The 22,043-nt window shown below is 37.3% G+C and overlaps 1 protein-coding gene and 1 pseudogene across 2 annotated transcripts in view; one reads left to right on the forward strand and one right to left on the reverse strand.

Annotated features, from left to right (window-relative positions):
• Positions 1–7,358: 7,358 nt before the first annotated feature.
• LOC141496520 (7-alpha-hydroxycholest-4-en-3-one 12-alpha-hydroxylase-like) lies at positions 7,359–8,694 on the forward strand (annotated as a pseudogene).
• ACKR2 (atypical chemokine receptor 2) overlaps positions 7,887–22,043 on the reverse strand; it is a 44,537-nt gene continuing 30,380 nt past the window's right edge. For both annotated transcript variants that reach the window (XM_074197842.1, XM_074197841.1), the window contains exon 2: positions 7,887–19,859. In XM_074197842.1, the coding sequence (XP_074053943.1) occupies positions 18,723–19,838 (1,116 nt within the window). In that variant the 5' untranslated portion in view covers positions 19,839–19,859 and the 3' untranslated portion in view covers positions 7,887–18,722. The remainder of the gene's footprint in view (positions 19,860–22,043) is intronic.

The raw sequence follows: 22,043 nt of genomic DNA on the forward strand, positions 1-22,043 counted from the left end.
ACCTAGTTGTGTGGCCTTGGGCAAGTCACTTAACCCCATTTGCCTTGCAAAAACTTTAAAAAAAAAGTCTTTATACATAATATCTTTTGTTTTGTTTTTAGGTTTTTTGCAAGGCAATGGGGTTAAGTGGCTTGCCCAAGGCCACACAGCTAAGTAATTATTAAGTATCTGAGGCCAAATTCGAACTCAGGTACTCCTGACTCCAGGCCCAGTGCTCTATCCACTGTGCCACCTAGCCACCCCTTACATAATATCTTTTAACCTCTAAAATGGACCACTCGCAGATTCTCAAAGATGTACTGACTTGTAGCATATGCAGAGTTTTGCTTATCCACAGTGTAGCATAAAGAACATTGACTATGAATCAAAAGTCCAGAATTCAAATCCCAGCTTTGCTTTTTTGTAACAATTGAGGTTTGAAGTCATTTCACTCCCAGAAGGCTCAACTTTCTCTTCCGTAAAATGAAAGGGTCTGACTAGGTGATCCCTAATCCCTTCTACCTCTAAACCTCATGATACTCTTCCTACAATACTCTCCTCCATCTACCTACTATAATCCACCTTTGATTGCTATTGCCTTAAGAAATTGTATCCAGGGGTGGCTAGGTGGCACAGTGGATAAAGCACTGGCCTTGGAGTCAGGAGTACTTGGGTTCAAATCCCGTCTCAGACACTTAATAATTACCTAGCTGTGTGGCCTTGGGCAAGCCACTTAACCCCATTTGCCTTGCAAAAACCTAAAAAAAAAAACTAAAAAAAAGAAAGAAATTGTATCCAAAAAGTAAGCATTGGTCAGTATTTCCCCAGTTCTGTTTGGATAGAGGGTGCCCTCTTTGATGGCCACAATTCTTTGGTAGACTTGCTTGCTTATCCCTGGAGAGACATATTAGCATAGCTTACATTATCCATTAAAACCATTTGATATTTTCCAAATGATATTTTATTTTTCCAATTATTTCAACATTCATCCACATGCATATGCATATTTTAAAATTACATAATTTCCTTCCACCCTCCCTTTCCACCCCCCTTCCCTCAGCCGTGAACAGTCTGGTGAATATTGTACATGCACATTTGCGTTTAACATTTTTATGGATTAGTCATTTTCTGTATGAGGAATTAGGATTAAAGGAAAAGAAAGAAAACTATGTTAGAAAATAAAAACATAAGAGAAAATTTTTAAAAGTATATGTATGTACACCCTAACAGCAACATGAGGGTGATGATCAACCTTGATGGACTTGCTCATTCCATCAGTACAATAATCAGGGACAATTTTGGGCTGTCTGCAATGGAGAATACCATCTGTATCCAGAGAAAGAACTGTGGAGTTTGAACAAAGTCCAAGGACTATTCCCTTTAATTTAGAAAAAAAAACTGATATCTTATTGTCTGATCTTGTTATCTCTTATATTTTATGTTTCTTCCTTAAGGATATGACTTCTCTCTCATCACACTCAATTTGGATCAATGTACAACATGGAAACAATGTAAAGACTGACAAATTGCCTTCTGTGGGGGTGGGGGAGGGAAGTAAGATGGGGGGAAAATTGTAAAACTCAAAATAAATAAAATATTTCATAAAAAAAGTAAATGTAGAGGTGGTGTGTGGATAGAGCACTGGCCCTGGAGTCAGGGGGACCTGAGTTCAAATTTGGCCTCAGACACTTAATACTTACTTAGCGGTGTGACGTTGGGTGAGCCACTTAACTTCATTTCCTTGCAAAAACCAAAGAAAAAAAAAGTGAATGTAGTGTTCATTCAGATTCTGTAGGTTTTATTTTGTTTTTCTTCCTCTGGATGTGGATAGCATTGTCCATAGTAAATCTCCTAGGGTTGTTCTAGTTCTCTGAATTGATGAGAGAAACTGTATTCATCAAGGTTGATCATCTCACAATGTTGTTGTTAATGTGTATAATGTTTTGGTTTTACTCCCTTCACTTAGCATCAGTTCCTGTAATTCATTTCATGCTTCTCTAGAGTCCAACCATTCATAGTTTTCTTTTAGAAAATAGTGTTCCATAACATTCATATACCATAATTTGTTCAGTCATTCCCCAACTGATGGGTAATCCTTCAATTTCCTATTCTTTGCCACTACAAAAAGAGTTTCTATGAACATTCTGGAATATGTGGGACTTTTTCCACTTTTTTTAATGATTTCTTCTGATATAGGCCTAGTATTAGTATTGCTGGGTCAAAGGGTATGATCAGTTTTATTGCTCTTTGGTCATAGTTCTATATTGCTCTCCAGAATAACTGGATCAGTTCACAACTCATCCAGTAATGCATTAATGTCCCAATCCTTCCACAACCTCTCCAACATCTTAGCCAATCTGATAAGTGTGGGGTAGAACTTCATGGTTGTTTTAATTTGCATTTCTCTAAACAGTAATGATTTGGAACATTTTTTCATATGATTATATATAACTTTAATTTCTTCATTTGAAACTGCTTGTTCATATTCTTTGACCATTTAGCAATTGGGGAATGACTTGTAACCTTAATAAGTTTGATTCAATTCTCTATATATTTTAGAAATGGGACCTGTATCAGAACCCATAGCTGTGAAAATTGTTTCCCAACTTTCTGTTTTCCTTCTAATTTTGGCAGCATTGGTTTTGTTACTGTAAAAACTTTTAAATTTAATATAGGCAAAAATCATCTATTTTGTCATTTATAATGTACTCTTATTTCTTGCTTGGTCATAAATTTCTCCCCTTTTCAAAGATCTGACAAGAGTATTTCTTCATCTGCTAATTGAAGACCATTTGATTTTTACAGCAAGTATCTCTGACGAAGTCCTCATTTCTCAAATATATAGAGAACTGGTCCAGTTTATAAGATTACAAGTCATTTCTCAATTGATGAATGGTCAAATGATATGAACAGATGATTTTCAGATGAAGAGATCAAAGAAAAATTCTCTAAGTTACTACAGGTTAAGAAAATACAAATCAAAATTTCTGAAGTACCACCTCACACATCAGTTTGACGAATATGACAAAAAAGGGAAATAATATATATTGGGGAAGATATAAGAAAATTGAAACACTAATGCATTGTTGGTGGAGCTGTGAACTTATCCAACTATTCTGGAGAGCAATTTGTAACTCTGTACAAAGAGTTATCAAACTCTATGTACCTTTTGATCCAACAATATTAGGCCTGTATCCCAAAAAGGCCAAATGAAAAGGAAAGATCCATCTGTACAAAAATAGTTCTTGCTGTTCTTTTTGTAGTGGTAAAGAATGAGATATTAAAGGTATGTGCATCAATTGGGGAATGACTGAAGTAGTTGTGTTATCCAATTGTGTTATAAGAAATAATGAGCAGGCTGGAATGGAAAAACTTACATGAACTAATGCAAAGTGAACTGAACAGAAGCAGAAGAAATTTGTACACAATAACAACACTATTGTATGCAATAGAGCTCAATTTCATTTAACAACCATCTATTTAATACCTACTGATTGCAAAACACTTTTCCTTCTTATTATGAGATTTGTAATTCATTGATCACTTTTTGTTATGATCCAGTGCTCACCAAGGAACTTTCGAACCATTCCATGGGAGCCATGGTAGCACTGTGGTGTAGTGGAATGAGTCCTGGATTTGGAATCCCATTTTCTAGTGAATTGCCTGGGGAAGGGAGCTTGCAAGGATCATTGGGAATTTGTTTATCAATGAGAAAATCACAAGACTCTCTGGCTCAGTAGGGTAAGAAAAGAAATTTTAAGTCATGGGTTATTGCAAAAGTTACAAATTAATCCACAGAGTTCTTTAGGGAGACAACAAGGAAAAGAGAGTGAATTTTTAAGAAAATAGTAAAATTTAAATAAAGAAGTAACAGCTACTGGCTGGGTTGGAGAGAACATCAAGGCTTGCTATGAATGGGGAAAGGGGACTTCAAGATGGATGACTGGACTTACATCAACATAGATCCAACATGGAGGAGAGAGTTAGCAGAAACTTTATAGGGAGCTTAACCTACCTCCTGTGCAGGGAGAGTCAGGGGGAGGGGTCAAGGAGTTATACATCTGGATGAGATTGGAATCAGTTATACCCCAGAAGACCTAGCCTAAGCAACTGGTCTCTCTCTCTTTTACTCTCATGTCCTCTTAATTGAAATATCATTCTGAACCTCAGTGTCTTCATCTGTAAAACAGGAGTGAACACTAGTTCTTCCAGGAAGAGAATGATGCTTTTGGGGAGTATTTGGTGTGCAGAGAGTGGTGGAAAATTCTTTTTCTCTTCTACTGGTTAGTTTGGGTCTTCCAAGAGAATCATGGATAATGGATTATCTGGGCGTTCTTCTTATTCAGTATAAAAGTATCACTGGGGAAAACATTCTGCAAGTCATTCATTCCATAGGACTGATACTACAAATAGATAATTGGGCAAACAAGACAACCAGGGACATTTGTTGACTTTAAGATGGACTTAGGTTATACATCAAGTAACCATTCTCCCCAATAAACCTGTGTATCATCAGTCCAAATTTATGCTACTCCAGAGTTCCAGTATGGAAGATTTGAGATTGGGCAGGTGGAAAGACATTTAGCTCCAGGCAAAGGAACAAAAAACGACCTTGAGCTCTAGGACTAGACCCATGGTTCTCTTTGAGCTGTGGAGTTCTAGGAGAGAGCTTCAATAGGCAGAAAGACCTTCATCAGAAGAGAGTGGTTCAAAGGACTGTTCTGTTATGTCCTGTCTATGAGCCGTTGTGCCAGTCACTTCCTCTTTTTAAGCCTTCAGGTACTGACCTAAGGTAGCTGAATTGGATGGCCTAAAATTTTTTTTCCTGCTCTAATGCCTAGGATTTAGCCAAACATTCATTATTATAACAATAAATTGGAGTACATTTGCTCTCTAAAATTTTTCATGAAAATACTGTTTCCTGCCCCTCCCCACCCCCCAACTTAAGACTAAATTCTAAACTTAGGTTACAAAGAAGAAATGATGTGAAGAGAGGTGTAGGTCATTTTCTTCTCTTGGATTCATTTTATTCCATATGTAAATGGAATAATTCTATAAGGGGGTTCAGGTAAATGTTTATAGAGTCTGTTAGGGTTCATCAACAATAGTCTCCAGACTTTTGTGATCACACATCCCTATTAATAAAACATTTTTTGTGCATGCAGTCCCCAGGGATATATATTTATAAATTAGACACAAATGATTCTGTTACTTCCTTGTTTAGTCAGAATTGATCACATGATATGATCTCAATGAAAAGAATACTTCCTTACAATTTAATGAAGAATATTAAGTGAGAGGTAAGAACTAAGCAGTAAACCCTTTGACCCAGCAATACCACTACTGGGTCTATACCCCGAAGAGATGATGAAAAAGGGTAAAAAGATTACTTGCACAAAAATATTTATACCAGCCCTGTTCATGGTAGCAAAGAATTGGAAATCAAGTAAATGTCCTTCAATTGGGGAATGGCTTAGCAAACTGTGGTATGTGTATGTCATGGAACACTATTGTTCTATTAGAAACCAGGAGGGACAGGATTTCAGGGAAGCCTGGAGAGATTTGCATGAACTGATGCTGGGTGAGATGAGCAGAACCAGAAAAACACTGTACACCCTAACAGCAACATGGGAGTGATGATCAATCTTGATGGACTTTCTCATTCCATCAGTGCAACAATCGGGAACAATTTTGGGCTGTCTGCAAAGGAGAGTGCCATATGTATCCAGATAAGGAGCTGTGGAGTTTGAACAAAGTACAAGGACTATTCCCTTTAATTTAGAAAAAAACAGATATCTTATTGTCTGATCTTGTTACCTCTTAGACTTCTCTTCTCTTCTTTAAGGATATGATTTCTCTCTCATCACAACCAATTTGCATCAAGGTACAACATGGAAACAAAGTAAAGACTGACAGAGTACTTTCCGGGGGGGGGGGGGGAAGCAAGATGGGGGGGGGATTGTAAAACTCAAATAATATCTTTAATAAAAATAAATTTTAAAAAAAGAAGCAATAAACAGATTTCCCATCCATTTCCCAAACCTTTCCTATGTCATGGGAATGAAATATGTACCTCCACCTATCAACAGAGCATTGTAAGAGAGTAGAACAGGAAAACCAGATTTGTGAGTCCCCCCTCTTAGCAGTCCCTGAAGAACTCTCATCAATCATCTCTTCAGAGAGCCAGTCCTATATCTTGAGGTCTAAAAAGGCTTTGTCTCTACACCAGGACTTCAAAGCCACCAAGATTTTTTAAGTGATGGAAACTGTAGCTATGAGGTTGTTTGTAACTGCTGCTGAAAGCAAGGGAGAAATTGTCCTGCCAGTGGCAGGACTTGGATAGTGTTGGGAGTGGGGAGAGGCCGAGCTTTCCGGATCTACAGCTCTTTTTTTCTTCTCTCTGTTCTGATGCCCATTTGGAACTTTTTTACATCCTATCTGTCTCATGAGAATTTGCACCTACCTTCCCATCATCCACAAGATGTTAAAGATTTTCTTCTCCAAAGTCCACTTTGGAGTAGCATCAATTTGAACTGGTGATACACATGTTTATTGGGGAGAATGGTTTCTATAACCTAAGTTGATTGATGCTGTCAGTTCCTGGGAAATTCTGAGACTCCTTCTGTATTCTGATTATCAGTTTCTAATCATTCCCTACTCCCAAAAATAAACATGTGGGAATTTGCTCTGATTAGGACTTTCCATCTGTCCCTTTCTGGGACATGGTTATCCCTCCAAAGACACCTTTGAAACTTCTCCTTTCCTGAAGTTCAACTATTCTGTTGATAGAGCACAGCCTGAGACCTGCCTCAGTTGGCTAGCACCTATCTAATCTGTTCCTATAGTTTTTCTAGAATGTGCTATCACCCTGAAATAACTAACTTGTGACCCACCTGCTGTTCCATCTAGCTACCTCTATTTGGAACTTCCTCACTGTGAATTATATAGGATATTGCTCTAGATTACAATTCTTTGATCCTCATTAAATAACTTACTTAATTTCTTGATTAACTTGTTGATCTGATTTTTATACAGGATTGGGACCATGTATAGACACTATCTGTACTTGGCTGATTACCAGTGCCTTTTGGTAAAGGCGCAAAAGATAAACTTGAATTTAAATACAGTTTTTGTTTTTCCCACTAAATATCTCCTGACATTGTCTAGCTGTTTTCTTTTTATCTGTTTTCAGACTTCTAAAAATAGTAAGCTCAACACAACATTTACTTTCTGGCCTAACATTATGCAATCAACCTCTTGGCCTCAGTTAGACCCAGGACAAGGTACAAGAAGTAGGGGGTCTTTCCTATGCTTATAAATCTCTCATAAACAAAGAGCATCTTCACTTTTTCCTGAGATGCCTGGAAACACAAATCCCTTGTGACATGGTGATGGCATTCCAGGCTTCCATGTTTATAGTCCTGTGACCACTGTCCTGGGAAGGTTGTATATGCTGGGGGCCTTGTGCCAGAGAAGACCCAGAGAGGCCCCTCTGGACAAAGGCCTCATTCTCTGGTTGGACCATGCCAGGAACTTCAATAAGGATGCCTTCAATTTCCTGAAGAGGATGCAAGAACATCATGGGGACATCTTCACTGTTCAGATAGCTGAATGATACATCACAAACCTTTTCTCTTTTGATGCTGTAATGAAGGAGAATAGAAGCAAGTTTGTAAGTTAGTATCTGACTTAGTGTTCAAAGTCTTTGGATTCTAAGGAGGAGGTCATGGAAATGTAAAGTACAATTCCATCACAAAATACTTGATGAGTACTGGTTTAGTTAGTTTAACCCAGGCCATGATGGATAGCTTGCAGGTCCTGATGCTAGAACCTGATTCAGGAATGAGACCAGGAAGCAGGAATAGAAACAGGAAGGACTATTTCAATACTACTATAACATTGTCTTTAAAGCTGGTTACCTGACTGTTTGAGAGCTTACCCACTAATTGCAAGACAGACCATGCTTAGGACATCCTACAGTCCAAGAAAGTTTTTGAGGAATTCGGGAAACTTGACATTCTCTTTCCCCAATCATTTTATTCTATGATCATGCCCAAGGAGAAGCAAGAAATGAGGAGGCTTAAATATTTTTTCTGGGAAATATCTCTAAGGTATATCATGGAGAAGGACAATGTGAGTGGATGGATCTGTATTGCTCAGGAGCAACTGGCTGATGAAGGAGTGCCAGGGATAGGACAGAGTCAGTTCAATATGCAACTACTCTGGACTTCCCAGGGCAATAGATGTTGTGTCCTTCTGGGCCCTCTTCTTCCTCCTGAAGAACCCCAAGTCTCTGAAGGTTGCTGTGGAAGAGGCAGAAAGAGTCCTCAGGAAAATGGGGCAGGAGATGAGACCAGGTGGAGTTCCCATCAATGTTGAATATAGCATGCTTCAACAGAAGCTAAGGTTTGTTGTGGAGGATATTATCCTGAAAATGGATGATGGCAAGGGAGATGAAGTGTATATCTTCCCCTATATTTTCCTTCATAGGGATCCAGAAATCTACCCAAACCCAACTACCTTAAAATATAGCAGTTTCCTGATCCTGATGTGAGCAAAATGGTAGCTTTCTACAAGCAAGGGAGAACCTCATATGTTGCAATGGAGGGCTGGCACTACCATGTGTCCTGGGAGGTTCTTCCCCCACCCCAGAAGCTGCTTGTGTTCTTGATGATCACACAATATGACAATAAATATGAAGCAATTAGGAACTGATGCCATACTGCCAATATATATGATGTCCTGTTTCACTAACAGATATACTTCTAGCTTGATAGTGAAAACTTTTGCACAAGTTCAAGGATGTAGTGAGGGTACAGTCTCTCTCTCCTGCTTTCTAATCACCCAGTCATTCCCCAGAATCTTCTCTTCTATATCATGAATCATGTTTGCATCACCCTACTAAACTGCTTTCCAATGCCTTTTCCAAACAACAAATCCAGTTCTCTTTTCTCAGATATCTTTACTTTTTCCAGCTTTTGCTATTCTTAACAATTCCTTTCTTCTAAGGCTCCTTTTTCCTGTGCTTCTCTGGCTTTCCCTAATCTCCTTGACTGATTCCTCTTCTGAGAATGGATAGAAGTTGCAGAGAGAATTTACCTAGATAATAGAAAGTAACCTCAGCCTATTCCCCTACCCCTCCTACAACTTCCTGGCTCTTAGCCTACCAAGGTATGGATATCTGAATCCAGTCATGTCCAGAGAGGTCACTCCTAGACCCCTCTACTGAGTCCTCCCTGCACAGGAAATGGGCTAGACTTCCCATAAAAGTTTGGACAACACTCTCCTCTATGCTGGATCCACATGGGATCTAATCCCAGTCACATCTTGCAGTGTGACTATTACTATACTTAGCATATCTTTTTCTGATACCTCCTTCCATTTCATCTTTTCCCCTTTAATGTCCTTGCTATTAGTTTTTGTGAACTTTTAGTAACTTGTAAACACTTTGTAGTAACCTATGAACCTTTGTGCAACCTGTAAATCAAAATCTAAACCTTTATTTAAAAAAAAGAATCACTGAGAGATACGTTTCACCTAAATGCTAAGGGGAAAAAAACAGGTCTTTTCCATGGTGTAAGGGACTACATTGGACACAATGAGGTTAGGGTAGTGGGACAGTGTCACTGAAATGAGCAATCAAAGATTGATCAACTCCTTTTCTGGGATGTTGTGCAGGGGATTTCTGCTCAAAGGCAGTCAGACTAGGTAACCTCCTAGGTCCCTTCTTGGGTGAGATTCTAGGAGTGAATAGATATTTGTAGGACATCTTGGTTTCTGTGACTCTGTTCCCATCCACCCCACTCTGCTTCTTCTCTGTCTCTGCAGGCTTATTGTCTTTCTCCTGCCCCTTGCATCTCCTCTGTTCTTTTAGAACCTTTATTCTGATCAATACAAGTCTATATTCCCAGATCACACTATCAGTTAACTTCCAGTCCAGGATGTGTGACTACCATTGACTAGGTGTATCTTTCTTAATCTCTTGTTTATTTTGTTGTTAGATTTATCTAGTTCTGAGAGAGAGAGATTGAGGTCTCCCATTATTAAAGTTTTTTTGTCTATCTCTCCTTGTAATTCACTCAGCTTTTCCTCTAGGAATTTGGATACTATGCTACTAGATGCATACATGTTTAGTAATGATAGAGCTTCATTACCAATGGTGCCTCTTAAGAAAATGTAGCTTCTTCCTTTTTCCCTTTTAATGAATTGGGATCCCTACCCCAGATTTTTTTACTACAGCTGAGACATAATATATTTTGTTCCATGTCTAGGTGCATCTTATACATTATACATATAATTGATACATACAATTATACATATCCTAGTTTGAAATCATCTTTCTTTCCCCAAAATCGAGTCTTTTCCCAACTTGTGCCTCTATCTATTGCTGGCACCACCATTCTTCCAGGCAACTAGACCCTAAGTGTTGGAGTAATTTTTGGCTTTTCTGGTTGACTTGGCTGCTGTATGTCTGGAGAGAGAAATCAGCATAGCTCACATATTCATTAAGATTTTTACATTCTTTTTTTTTAATTTTTACATTTTACATTTTTATAGCAAGTGTCTTTGCTAAAGACCTCATTCCTCAAATATATAAAGAACTTAACCCAATTTATAAGAAAATGGTCTTTTGCAATTGTTAAATGGTCAAAGGATATGAACAAGCAACTTTCAGGAGAAGATATTAAAGTTATCTATAGGTATATGAAAAATGCTCTAAATCACTATTGATTAGAGAAATGCAAATTAAAACAACTATGAAGTACCACCTCAAACCTCTCAGTTTTGACAATATGACTAAAAAGGAAAGTGATCAATGTTGGAGGAAATGTGGGACACTAATATATTGTTTGTTTGGGGGCTTTTTTAGATTTTTTTTTCAAGGCAATAGGGTTAAGTGGCTTGCCCAAGACCACACAGCTAGGTAATTATTAAGTGTCTGAGGTCAGATTTGAACCCAGGTACTCCTGACTCCAAGGCTGGTGCTCTATTCACTGTGCCACCTAGCCGCCCCGACACTAATATATTGTTGATGGAGTTGTGAACTGAGCCAATCTTTCTGAAGAGCAAGTTAGAATGATGTCCAAATGGCTTTAAACTGTGTATATCCTTGAATCCAGAAGTACCACTCCTAGGTCTATATTCCAAAAAGATATTAAAAAAGGGGAAAGAACCCACATATACAAAAATGTTTATAGCAACTCTTTTTTGTGGTGGCAAAGAATTGGAAAATTGAGAGAATGCATATCAATTGGTGAATGAGCTAAACTAGTTGTGGTATATGAATGTAATGGAATACTGTTGTTCTATAAGAAATGATGAGCAGTTTTCTTTCTTGTGGATGGGATTCTTCTTTCACAACATGATTAATATAGATCTATGGTTGCATGGTTATGGATGTTGGGTCTATTGCTTTCTGTCAGAAGTAAGGAAGGGGGGAGGGAAAAAATGTAAAAAAAAGATTGTTAAAAACTATCATTACATGTAGTTGGAAAAATAAATAAATTAATTAAAATTTTAAAAAAAGAAATGAGCAGTTAGATTAAAGAAAATCTTGGAAAGAATTACAGGAAGTGATGCTGAGTGAAATACATAGAACCAGGAGAACATTGTACACAGTAACAGCAATATTGTGTGATGATCAGCTGTGATAGACTTGATTCTTCTCAACAATATAGTGATAAAAGATAAATGTAAAAGACTTGTGATGGAAAAATTCAAAGAGAGAACTATGAAATCTAAATGCAGATTGAAAAATACTATTTTTGCTTTTATTGTTTATTTTTTGCTTTTTTTTCTTGTGGTTTTTCCTTTCTGTTCTGATTCTTTAGACTAATATGGAAATATATATAGCATGATTGTACATGTAGCAGATTTCTTGCTTTCTGGAGGAAGGGGAAGGGAAGAAGGGAGGAGAACAATTTGAAACTCAAAATTTACAAAAATGAATGTTAAAAACTATCTTTACATATAAATAGAAAAATATAAAGTGCTATTAAGATAAAAGAAAGAAGTCATTCTCCATTTGATAAATGATTAAAGGATATGAACAAGTGGTTTTAAGATGAAATCAAAACTATCTCTAGCCATAAGTAAAAATGCTTTAATTAAGTGCTATTAATTAAAAGCAAATTAAAACAATTCTGAAGTACCACAGCTATCAGATTCACTGATAGACAGGAAAAAAAATAATGATGGAGGGGATGTGAGAAAATTGGGATACTAATGCATTGTTGGTGGAGTTGTGAAGTGATCCATCCATTCTGGAGAGCAATTTGGAACTATACCCAAAGGGCAATAAAACTTTGCATATCTTTTGATCTAGCAATACTACAACTAGGTCTATATTCCAGAGAGATCTAAAAGAAGGGAAAAGGACCTACCTATACAAAAATATTTATAGCAGCTCTTTTTATAGTGAAAAAGAATTAGAAATTGGAGAATGATTAAACAATATGTGAATTATAATAGTGAGGGAATGCTATTGTGTTACTAAGAAATGGTGAGCAGACTAATTTCAAAAAAAATGTGGAAAAGCTTACACGTACTGATGCAAAGGGAAGTGAGCAGAACCAGGAGATCATTTCCACAGTAACAACACTATTTTATAAATATCAACTGTGAATGACTTAGCTATTCTTAGTAATGAAGTGATTCAATATAATTCCAAAGGACTCAGGATGAAAATGCTATCCACCTCCAGAAAAAGAACTGATGGAATTTGAATAGAAATCAAAGAATATTATTTCTCACTTTATTTTTCTCATTATTTTCCACCCTTTTATCATTATTTCCATCACTATGAGTCTGTGCCTTCCTTCATTATTTGATTTATAGGGAAATATGTTTTGCATGATTGCATATATATTACCTATATCAAATTGTTTACAAATTTAGGGAGGAAGAGGGAGAAAATTTAGAACTCAAAATATTTTTAAATGAATATTTAAAATTTTCTTTACATGTAATTGGGAAAAATAAAATATTATTTAATATTTTAAAAGAACCAATGTAGCCCCTGATCAGGTATGGGCTGTATTTGATTTCTTTGGAGACTAATATAGCTCATTTCAATTCTTTTCTTTTGTCTATTTTTTTAGTTCAAATTAATTTAATTTACTTTTTTCCCTGGTTTCATGCAGAAACAAATTTCACCATTCACTTTTAAAATCTTGAGTTCTGAATTCTCTTCCTTCCTCCTGCTCCAAACCCCCTCATTGAGGAAACAAGTTATTTTATAGTTAAAAAGTGTAGATATAAAAATATTACCACAATAGTCATTTTATAAAAGTAAACATAATTCCCCCCTCTCAAAAAAAGAGAAATAAAATAAGAATAAAAGTATGCTTCAATTTGTATTCAGATACCATCAGTTCTGTCTTTGGAATGGATAGTATTCTTTATCATAAATCCTTCAGAGTTGTCTTGGGTCACAGCATTGCTGAGAAAAAGGAGGTCATTGACTGCTGATCATCATATAGCATTGCTGCTACTTTCTATGACGTATATTTCCCATGGCACCTGGTGTAAGTTTTTTACTAAGAGTATCCTGTTCATCATTTCTTCTAACAGGATAACATTTCATTTAGCAGAATCACAATTTGTTCAACCACTTCTCAACCAATGGGCATTTCCTTAATTTTCAGTTCCTTGCCACCAGAAAAAAAAGCTGCCATAAATATCCTTATACATATAAGTACTTTTCCTTCCTGTTTTTCATATTTTCTGGACTATAGACTTCATAGTGACACTGTTAGGTCAAGGGGTAGTCATGGTTTTATAGCCCTTTGGGCATAGTTCCAATTTGTTCTACAGAATTGTTGAATCATTTCACAACTCCTCCAACATCTCATTTCAAATCAACAAGTATCTCTTCAATAGCTACTGATTGCAAATCAATTTTCCTTCTTATTGTGAGATTTTTAATTCATTGATCACTTTTTCTCATGAGCCAATGCCCACCAAAGAACTTGGGACCATTTGCTGGGAGCCACCTCAGTCTGTGGATGGGGAAGGGAGGAGAAAGCAGAGGAGTGTGGTGGAAAGAGCCTTGGGCTTAGAATTCCACTCCCTAGGTTCAATTCCATTCTCCTACTTTATTACTGTGGAACTTTTAGCAGGTCACAGTCTCTCTGAACCTCAGTTTCCTCCTGGGTCAAATGAGGCTTTTGGAATGAGATACTATATAAAATATTTCTAACATTCCAATTCCAATATTATAAGCTTCCTTCCCACTCCGATATTCCAGGATTATCTATAAGAGCTTTTTTCCTGGCTTGAGAATATGCAGACCTCTTGTCATGAGTATGCTTGTCATCTTGGAGATTCTATTATGTCTTGGTATTACATGAATAAAGTGATAACTTGGTTTCTTAATCCAATTTTTGTGTGTTTGATTCATAGAGCTCAGGTCTCTGTACCCTCTGGATGAATGGATAAAATCAAGTTTCTGAACCTTTTGTGCCTCTAGTAGGCCCAGTTTGAGCAACTGGTCTCTCTTTACTCTCACATCCTCTTAACTGCAATATCATTTTGAGCCTCAATTTCTTCATCTGTAAAACAGAGTGAATGCCAATTCTTCTAGGTAGAGAATGATGGTTTTTGAGTGGTGTGCAGGGGATAGCAATTTTTTCCCCTCTTCTATTGATTAGTTTGGGTCTTCCTACAAATTAAAGAGAACCATGGACTGTGTATTATCTGGTCATTCTCAAATGTAGCACTCTCTTAGGCAAACTAGGAAATAATTCAACTTTAGAAGAACTTTGAAGGTGGGTAGGTGGAAATAGAAAACAGTATTGTGAGTCCTTTCTCTCAACACTCCCTGGAGAACTCTTATCAACCCTCATTTTATACATCCAAGTCAGTATTTTCAGGGTCTAACAAGTGCTGTACCTCTGTAGCAGAAGTTCAAAGAATTGAAATCTTTTTAAAAAAAATTTATTTAAGGCAATGGGGTTAAGTGACTTGCCCAAGGTCACACAGCGAGGCAATTATAAAGTTGTCTGAGGCTGGATTTGAACTCAGGTCTTCGTGACTCCGGGGCTGGTGCTCTATCCACTATGCCACCTGGCTGCCCCCAAAGCATTGAAATCTTGCCACCAAAGTTTTTAATGGATAGAAGCTATAATTAGTATTATGTTGGTAGTAAGGGAGAAACCCTCCTATTAATGGCAGGCCTTAATGTTGGGAGTGGGGAGAGGTTATAGCTTTCTGGATCCACAACTGTTTTTTTCCTCTCCTGTCTGTATTGGTGCCCATTTGTTTTTCTTTCTTTTTTTGAATCAGATTAATAAAAGGTTTATTTATTTTATTATTTTTTTCATAAAACCAACTCAGTTTATTTATTAGATCATTGGTTTTCTTGCTTTCAATTTTATTAATTTCTCTTTTGATTTTCAAAGTTTCTAACTTGGCATTTAACTTAGGATTTTTAATTTGTCCTTTCTCCAGTTTTTTTAGTTGCATGCCCAATTCATTGATTTCCTCTCTCTCTCTCTATTTTATTCAAATAAACATTTAGAAATATAAAATTTCCCCTAAAAGCTGCTTTGGTTGCATCCCATAAATTTTGGCATGGTGTCTCATTGTTGTAATTTTCTTGGATGAAATTGTTGATTATTTCTATGTGTTGTTTGATCCACTCATTCTTTAAAATTATGCTATTCAGTTTCTAATTAATTTTTTGTATATCTTTCTATTACATGTAGTTTTTATTGCATCATGATCTGAAAAGCATGCATTTATTACTTTGCCCTTCTGCATTTGAGTGTAAGGTTTTTATGTTCTAGTACACAGTTGATTTTGGTATAGGTGCCATGTATTGCAGAGAAAAGGGTATATTATTTTCTATCTCCATTCAGTTTTCTCCAGAGGTCTATCATATCTAAGTTTTCTAAGATTTTATTCACCTTCTTAATTTCCTTCTTATTTATTTTGTGATAAGATTTATCTAGTTCTGAAAGAGGGAGGTTGAGGTTCCCTACCAGTATAGTTTTGCTGTCTATGTCTCCCTGTAATTCGTTTAGTTTCTACTCTATGAATTAGGATGCTACACCACTTGGTGCATGTTGGTTTAATTATTAATATTACTTCATTGCCTATGGTGCCTTTTAAGAAGATGTAGTTTTCTTCATTATCCCTTTAAATGAGATCTATTTTTGCTCTTGCTTTGTCTAAGATCAACTTTGCTAACTCTAATTTTCTTTATTTCTGCTGAAACATAATCTATTTTGCTCCAGTCTTTTACCTTTATTTGATGACCATTTGAAACTTCTTGCACCCTGTTTTTCTCATGAGTGTGCACTTACTTTCCAACCATCCCCAAGATATTGAAATCTTTCCTCTCTAATGTTCTCTATAGATTAGTATTAGCATGGGTTATGCAGTGATGAACAGGTTGGGGTGGGGTAGGGATAGCAGGGAGAAGATTGCCTTGGAGATCATGTTCCTTCTAGATAACCTAAGTCCATGTTGGTTGCCCTATTTAACCAATTGTCTATTTGTAGTGCTGGTCCTATGGAATGAACTTCTCATAGAATGCTTCACCCAATAATGCTTTTAACAATAAATATCCCTACTCCTATAATTCTGGAGAAGAAAATGACCAACCATTCCAGTATCCATCAGGAAAACCCCCAATGGGGTCACACAGAGTTAGACATGACTGAAACAAATGAATTTCTATTATGCTCTAAGTCTTAAATTTATAATGAACTTTCTTGATCACAACCTTCTTCTTCCATTCAGGGTTGTGTAATCTGTTTCTGCCAAGATCCACTTGGATATTTATAACATCATTTGCAGGATATATTTGGTCAAACATTTAATTCTCCCCTAAAAAACTACTAGATCCATTGAAATTTGAGTCCTGATGTTGATTGCCAGGACAATACAGCTGGAGCTGGAGATTCCCTGCTCCTTTTAATGATAAGAATGTAAACCCCTTTTGAGAAGGGACTTTCTCTGCAACCAAAGGAAGAAGGCACATTTTTTTGCCTTTTCTGTGGGTCCACGTTTTGGCTTGGGTTCTCTGTTTTTTTCTTTAATTTACATTATTATAGCAGTTATTTTCCCATTTCCACTTGCTTTACTTTGCATCAGGTAATAAAATTCCTCCAAAATTCTCCAAATTCTCCACATTTGTCCTTTTTTTTTTTTGGTAAGGCAATGGTGTTAAGTGACTTGCCCAAGGTCACACAGCTAGGTAATTATTAAGTATCTGAGGCTGTATTTGAACTCAGGTCCTCCTGACTCCAGGGCCAGTTGTCACCCAGCTTCCCCCATTTGTCCTTTTTACAATGCAATAATATTATATGACACTTGTTACCCAGAGCTCTAAGTCTGTGCTTTGAATAATACTCCCCATCCATTTTGGAGAAGAGAATGACCAATTGTTGTTCCATCTTCAGTGAGAACTCCTATCCTCTTTGGGAGCCACATTTACACAGATCATTGTGGATTTATACATATTGTACATAAACCATATTCATAGCTACTTTACACAATCTCATGCCACAATTCATTCAATCATTCCCCAACCTAAATGCCCCCACTTTGTTTCCAGAATTGTGTTACCATAATAAAACTAACTTTTCTTTTTGACTTTAACCTCCTTAGTAATAATCCTAGCCTAAACTATGATTTTATTTATAGAAATTATTTATTTATACAAACTAACATTTATATAGCTTCTGCTTATGCCTGGCCTTCTGATGTGTTTTTAAAAATATGATAGCTTTTGATTTTTACAACAATCTGGGAGGTAGAATTTTTATAATCACTATTTTACAGATTCCTTGGGACATCTATATGGCAATGAGCTATTTTAATCAAAAGATGCATGATTTAATAACCTTTCTCCTATTATTTCAAATTGTTTTCTAGAATGTAAACTCTTTTATTTTATAATTTAAAAAAAGAAGATTCAGAGAGAAAAGAGAGTAGCTCAATATCATTTAGGGACACAGAACTTGGAGTCAGTCTTCTAACTCCAAATTCAGGGTTATTTCCATCAAAAATCCCAGGATGTGGACTATGACCTCCCTAGGAGCCCAAGAATTTCCACAAGAGAATAAATAACCTGTATTTTCATTTTGTTATTACATATTTCCATAATCAATGATGTTAATGATACAATATATTTATTATTAGGAGAAGCTTTGTTAATTTTTCTATTGTTGTTTTAAAAGGGTTCATATATCTAAAGAATTTGGGAGCCAATGCACCAAACACTATACAGTAGTCATATAATAAAAGCAGTAGTACTGGGATTCAGATCCAGGTCTCCTGATTCTGAGGTTGATACTCTGATATGGGAGATATTCAGAAACCCAAAGATACTAGAGTGGTTGGCCATTTTTCTTCCCTAGTGCCTTAGGAATAGGGATGATTATTATTAAAAATGGGATGAAATATGGGATGAAACATTCTGTGGGAAGTTCATTCCATAGAACCAGTACTTCAGATAGGCAATTGGTCAAACAGGGTAACCAATGAGATTTGTTAAACTTAAGTGGGACTTGTTTTGGCTACAAAAGGCCAACATCTTGTTTGGTAGAAGGTTCTGCTAGTGAAGGAGTCAGTCCTGGTTGTGAAGGAGCTCTATCTAGTAAGACTTGGTTTCAAAACCCAGATCTGCTACTTACTCCCTGGTGACCTTGGGTAAGTCATTTTTATTGTCTCCTAGTTCTCTACCCTTGTGAAATGAAGAGGTTGGACTAAGTGAGCTGTGGTCTCTTCTTGCTCTAAATTCTCTGTTCCTGCAAGCTTTCTTCTGGATTATCTGTGCTAGCAATTTCTTCTTGGGTTGTGGAATAGCTATTAGAATAACTGGTTTGAGAGGGATGGGAAGCATGGGATTCCCTGGATCTTTTAAAAATGGCTTCTAGAACTTTTTTGAGTTGTTTCCTGAGCCGTCGATGGACAAAGAGATAGAGGAAAGGGGAGAGGCAGCAGTGAGTGAAAGCAATGCTCTCTGTCACCTGACTGGCATAGTCCAGACGCTTGCTGACCTCACAGTTCTTGAGGACCTGTAAGTCCTGTAATGAGTGCAGGAACAGAGTAATGTTGTAGGGACACCACAGTACAAAGAAGACCATCACCAGTGCTGCGGCTCTGCACAGGGCTCGGCCCCTGCCCTGAGGTCTCAGGACTGTGAGGACACAGCCTATTCGGGTATAGAAGAAGATCATGGAGAAAAGCGGGAGGAAAAATCCCAGAACACTCTGCTTAAAGCGAAGAAACACCCGCCATACAGGCCCATTGTCTCCAAAGTCCAGGTGACAACTCTGCATTCCATTAGAGCTTTCTCGCACTTGAGCAAAGACCAGGTCAGGGATAGCAAGTACTAGAGCCATTGTCCACACCCCACCTGAAAGCAACCAACTTTTTCCTGGTGTCCACAGGTGATGGTGAGTCTGAGCATGGATAATAGCCAGATACTTATCCAGATTCATGCAGCCAAGAAAGAAGATGCTGCTGTAGAAGCTAACAGTGTAAAGAATACATATGATTTTACAGAGGGCTTCCCCAAAGACCCAATGCCAGGCTACAGAAGCCCCCCAAAAAGGCAAGGTCACCACAAAGAGGAGGTTAGAAACAACCAAGTTCAGCAAGTATACCTCAGTTACCTGTCTTCTACGGACAGAGTAGAGGAGGACAATAAGGAAGAAAAGGTTCCCACTCAGGCCCAGGACAAAGACCAGGGAATAGAAAATAGGCAGGAACACTTGGCCAAAGGACACGATGGCATCTTTCCTACAGACTGTATCCAGGTAATCATCAAGGTAGTAATAATCATACATGCTGGTGTTTTCAACGTTAGGCCATGTAGGTAAGTCAGGAGGGAAGGTGGTGGTCATGTTGGAGAATATTCCTGTGAGCTACAAAATCAAAAAAAAAAAATTAGATAAGGCAAAGTGTTCCATTCAACAAGCATATACTTCTATGAAAAAAACAGATATCATATATATGAGGCAGCTCAATTATCTACATGCATTCAAGGAATAATTTTATAGAGACTTAGACAAGGGAAATGATTAATATGAAGACTCACCCAGTTACATTGCTACATTTAAATATGAACTTGATGGGACCAATGTATAGAGAAGTTTTAGTAAGTCTGAGCTTGTTCTCAGAGTTTGAAGAGTTATAAAGCTCATACGGTTGTCCAGTGCGGGGGAAATATCTATGTTTGTTATTACTATATATTCAAAGGAAATGTCCCTTGGTAAAAGCTAATTTCATGTAAGTGAGATTAAAACTGGGGTTAGCATCTAAAAGTGGAGATGAGGAGAAGGATACCTTGAGGGGTTCTCCAACCAGATGGCATTAGGGAAGAGACATCCCAATGTCTTTGGGAGAACTCCTAGATATCTGAGGGAAAGATCTAATCAGCTTCACTATGGGAGAGTGAGACCAGAAACTACTTATTGTCTAGCCTTAGCTTAGCTTCTCTTCTGAGCGCCAATCTTATATCATCAACCACCTGCTAGACCAGGGACACGGAACATCTGGTTGGAAAGTAGAAGGTCTGAAAAATCATTTGACTTGGCACTGCTACAGACACTTCAGGCAACACTCAAAATTCAATAAATCTGGTGAATTAAGGGTGAATTAATTAAATGTTTGACAAAATATAGTACACTAATTATTAAATTGGTAATTTTGCATGGCCATCTAATGATGTTATAAATAACCACGTGGTCCTTGGCAGAAAAAAAGGTTCCCCACCCTATGCTAGACCTTGCCAATTGGTTGGCTCATAAATTTCTCAAACTCAACATACTCAAAACAGCGTGGATTATCTTAACTGAAATATGTCCCTCTTGCAAAACTTTGTTTTTGTTAAAGGTGACCCCCAGGTATGCAGATTTGCAACCTTATAGTCATCCTTGATTCTTCTCTCTCCCTTAGTCCCCATATCCAATCTATAATTTTTACTAGTCAATTTTAACCTGCAACCTATCTTATATTAATCTTTTTCTTTTTAAACATACAGCCACCATCTTATTACAGGTCCTCTTCACCTCTCACCTGGATCATTGCAACATCTTCCCAATCAGTCTCCTAGCTTTCATTCTTTCTCCCGTCTTTCTTCTACATTACTGCTAAAAGAATCCTCCTAAAGCGCAAGTCTAATTATGTCATTCCACTGCTCCAAAATCTTCTGGGGTTTCATTTGGCCTCTAATTATAAAAAATAACTTTGTCATCAGAATGACATGGAAGACCCTCCAAAATTTATTACCAGCCAACATTGCCAGATATATTTCACATTCCTCTCTTTCTACTAGCCCAAAAGGTCTACCTGCTATTATGCAAATATGGCTTTCCATTTCTCTCATTTGTTCCTGTAGTCAGGAGTACCTGAGTTCAAATCCAGCCTCAAACACTTAAAAACTACCTAGCTGTGTGGCCTTAGGCAAGTCTGTAATTCCATGCCTGTAATGCATTTCTTTCTTACATTTACCGCTGTCCCAGCTTCTTTCAAGTCTCAACTTCCCTGGCTCTTCTTGCAAGAGATATTTTCTGATTTCCTTAGGCTCTAGGGTTCTTTTTCCTCTAATGATCATGAATGAGCATTTTCTGTTTACCTGTTGTATCTTTTGCCAGGGAGATCAGGAATTGCCTAAACTTTTAATGTCTAACACCCACAACAGTGGAGACCTAATCTGTGCTGATGGCTGGGTGGTGCAACTGATAGAGCATCAACCTTAGTGTCAGAAGGACCTGAGTTCAAATTTGACCTCAAACGCTTACTAGCAGTATGACCTTGGCCAAGTCACTTAACCTTGATTGCTTCACATCCAGTGCTCTATCCAATTATCCTGATCTATATCTGGCCAATGGACCCAAATGACTTGGAGGAGAAAGAGGTTAGTGACTTTGCACAGCCCCCCCTCACTCAAATCAAATTCACTTGCATGTCATCATGGCATCATCTCTCTGCTGTTATGATCTTCTTCAAGAATGAAGGACAAACCACCATCAGTATAATATAATAGTGACAGAAAATTGTTAATCCCAAAAGCAATATTACCTACCCTCTTAATGATCCTAGAAATG

Source organism: Macrotis lagotis, chromosome 8 (genome assembly GCF_037893015.1).
Source record: "Macrotis lagotis isolate mMagLag1 chromosome 8, bilby.v1.9.chrom.fasta, whole genome shotgun sequence".
NCBI lineage: Eukaryota > Metazoa > Chordata > Mammalia > Peramelemorphia > Peramelidae > Macrotis > Macrotis lagotis.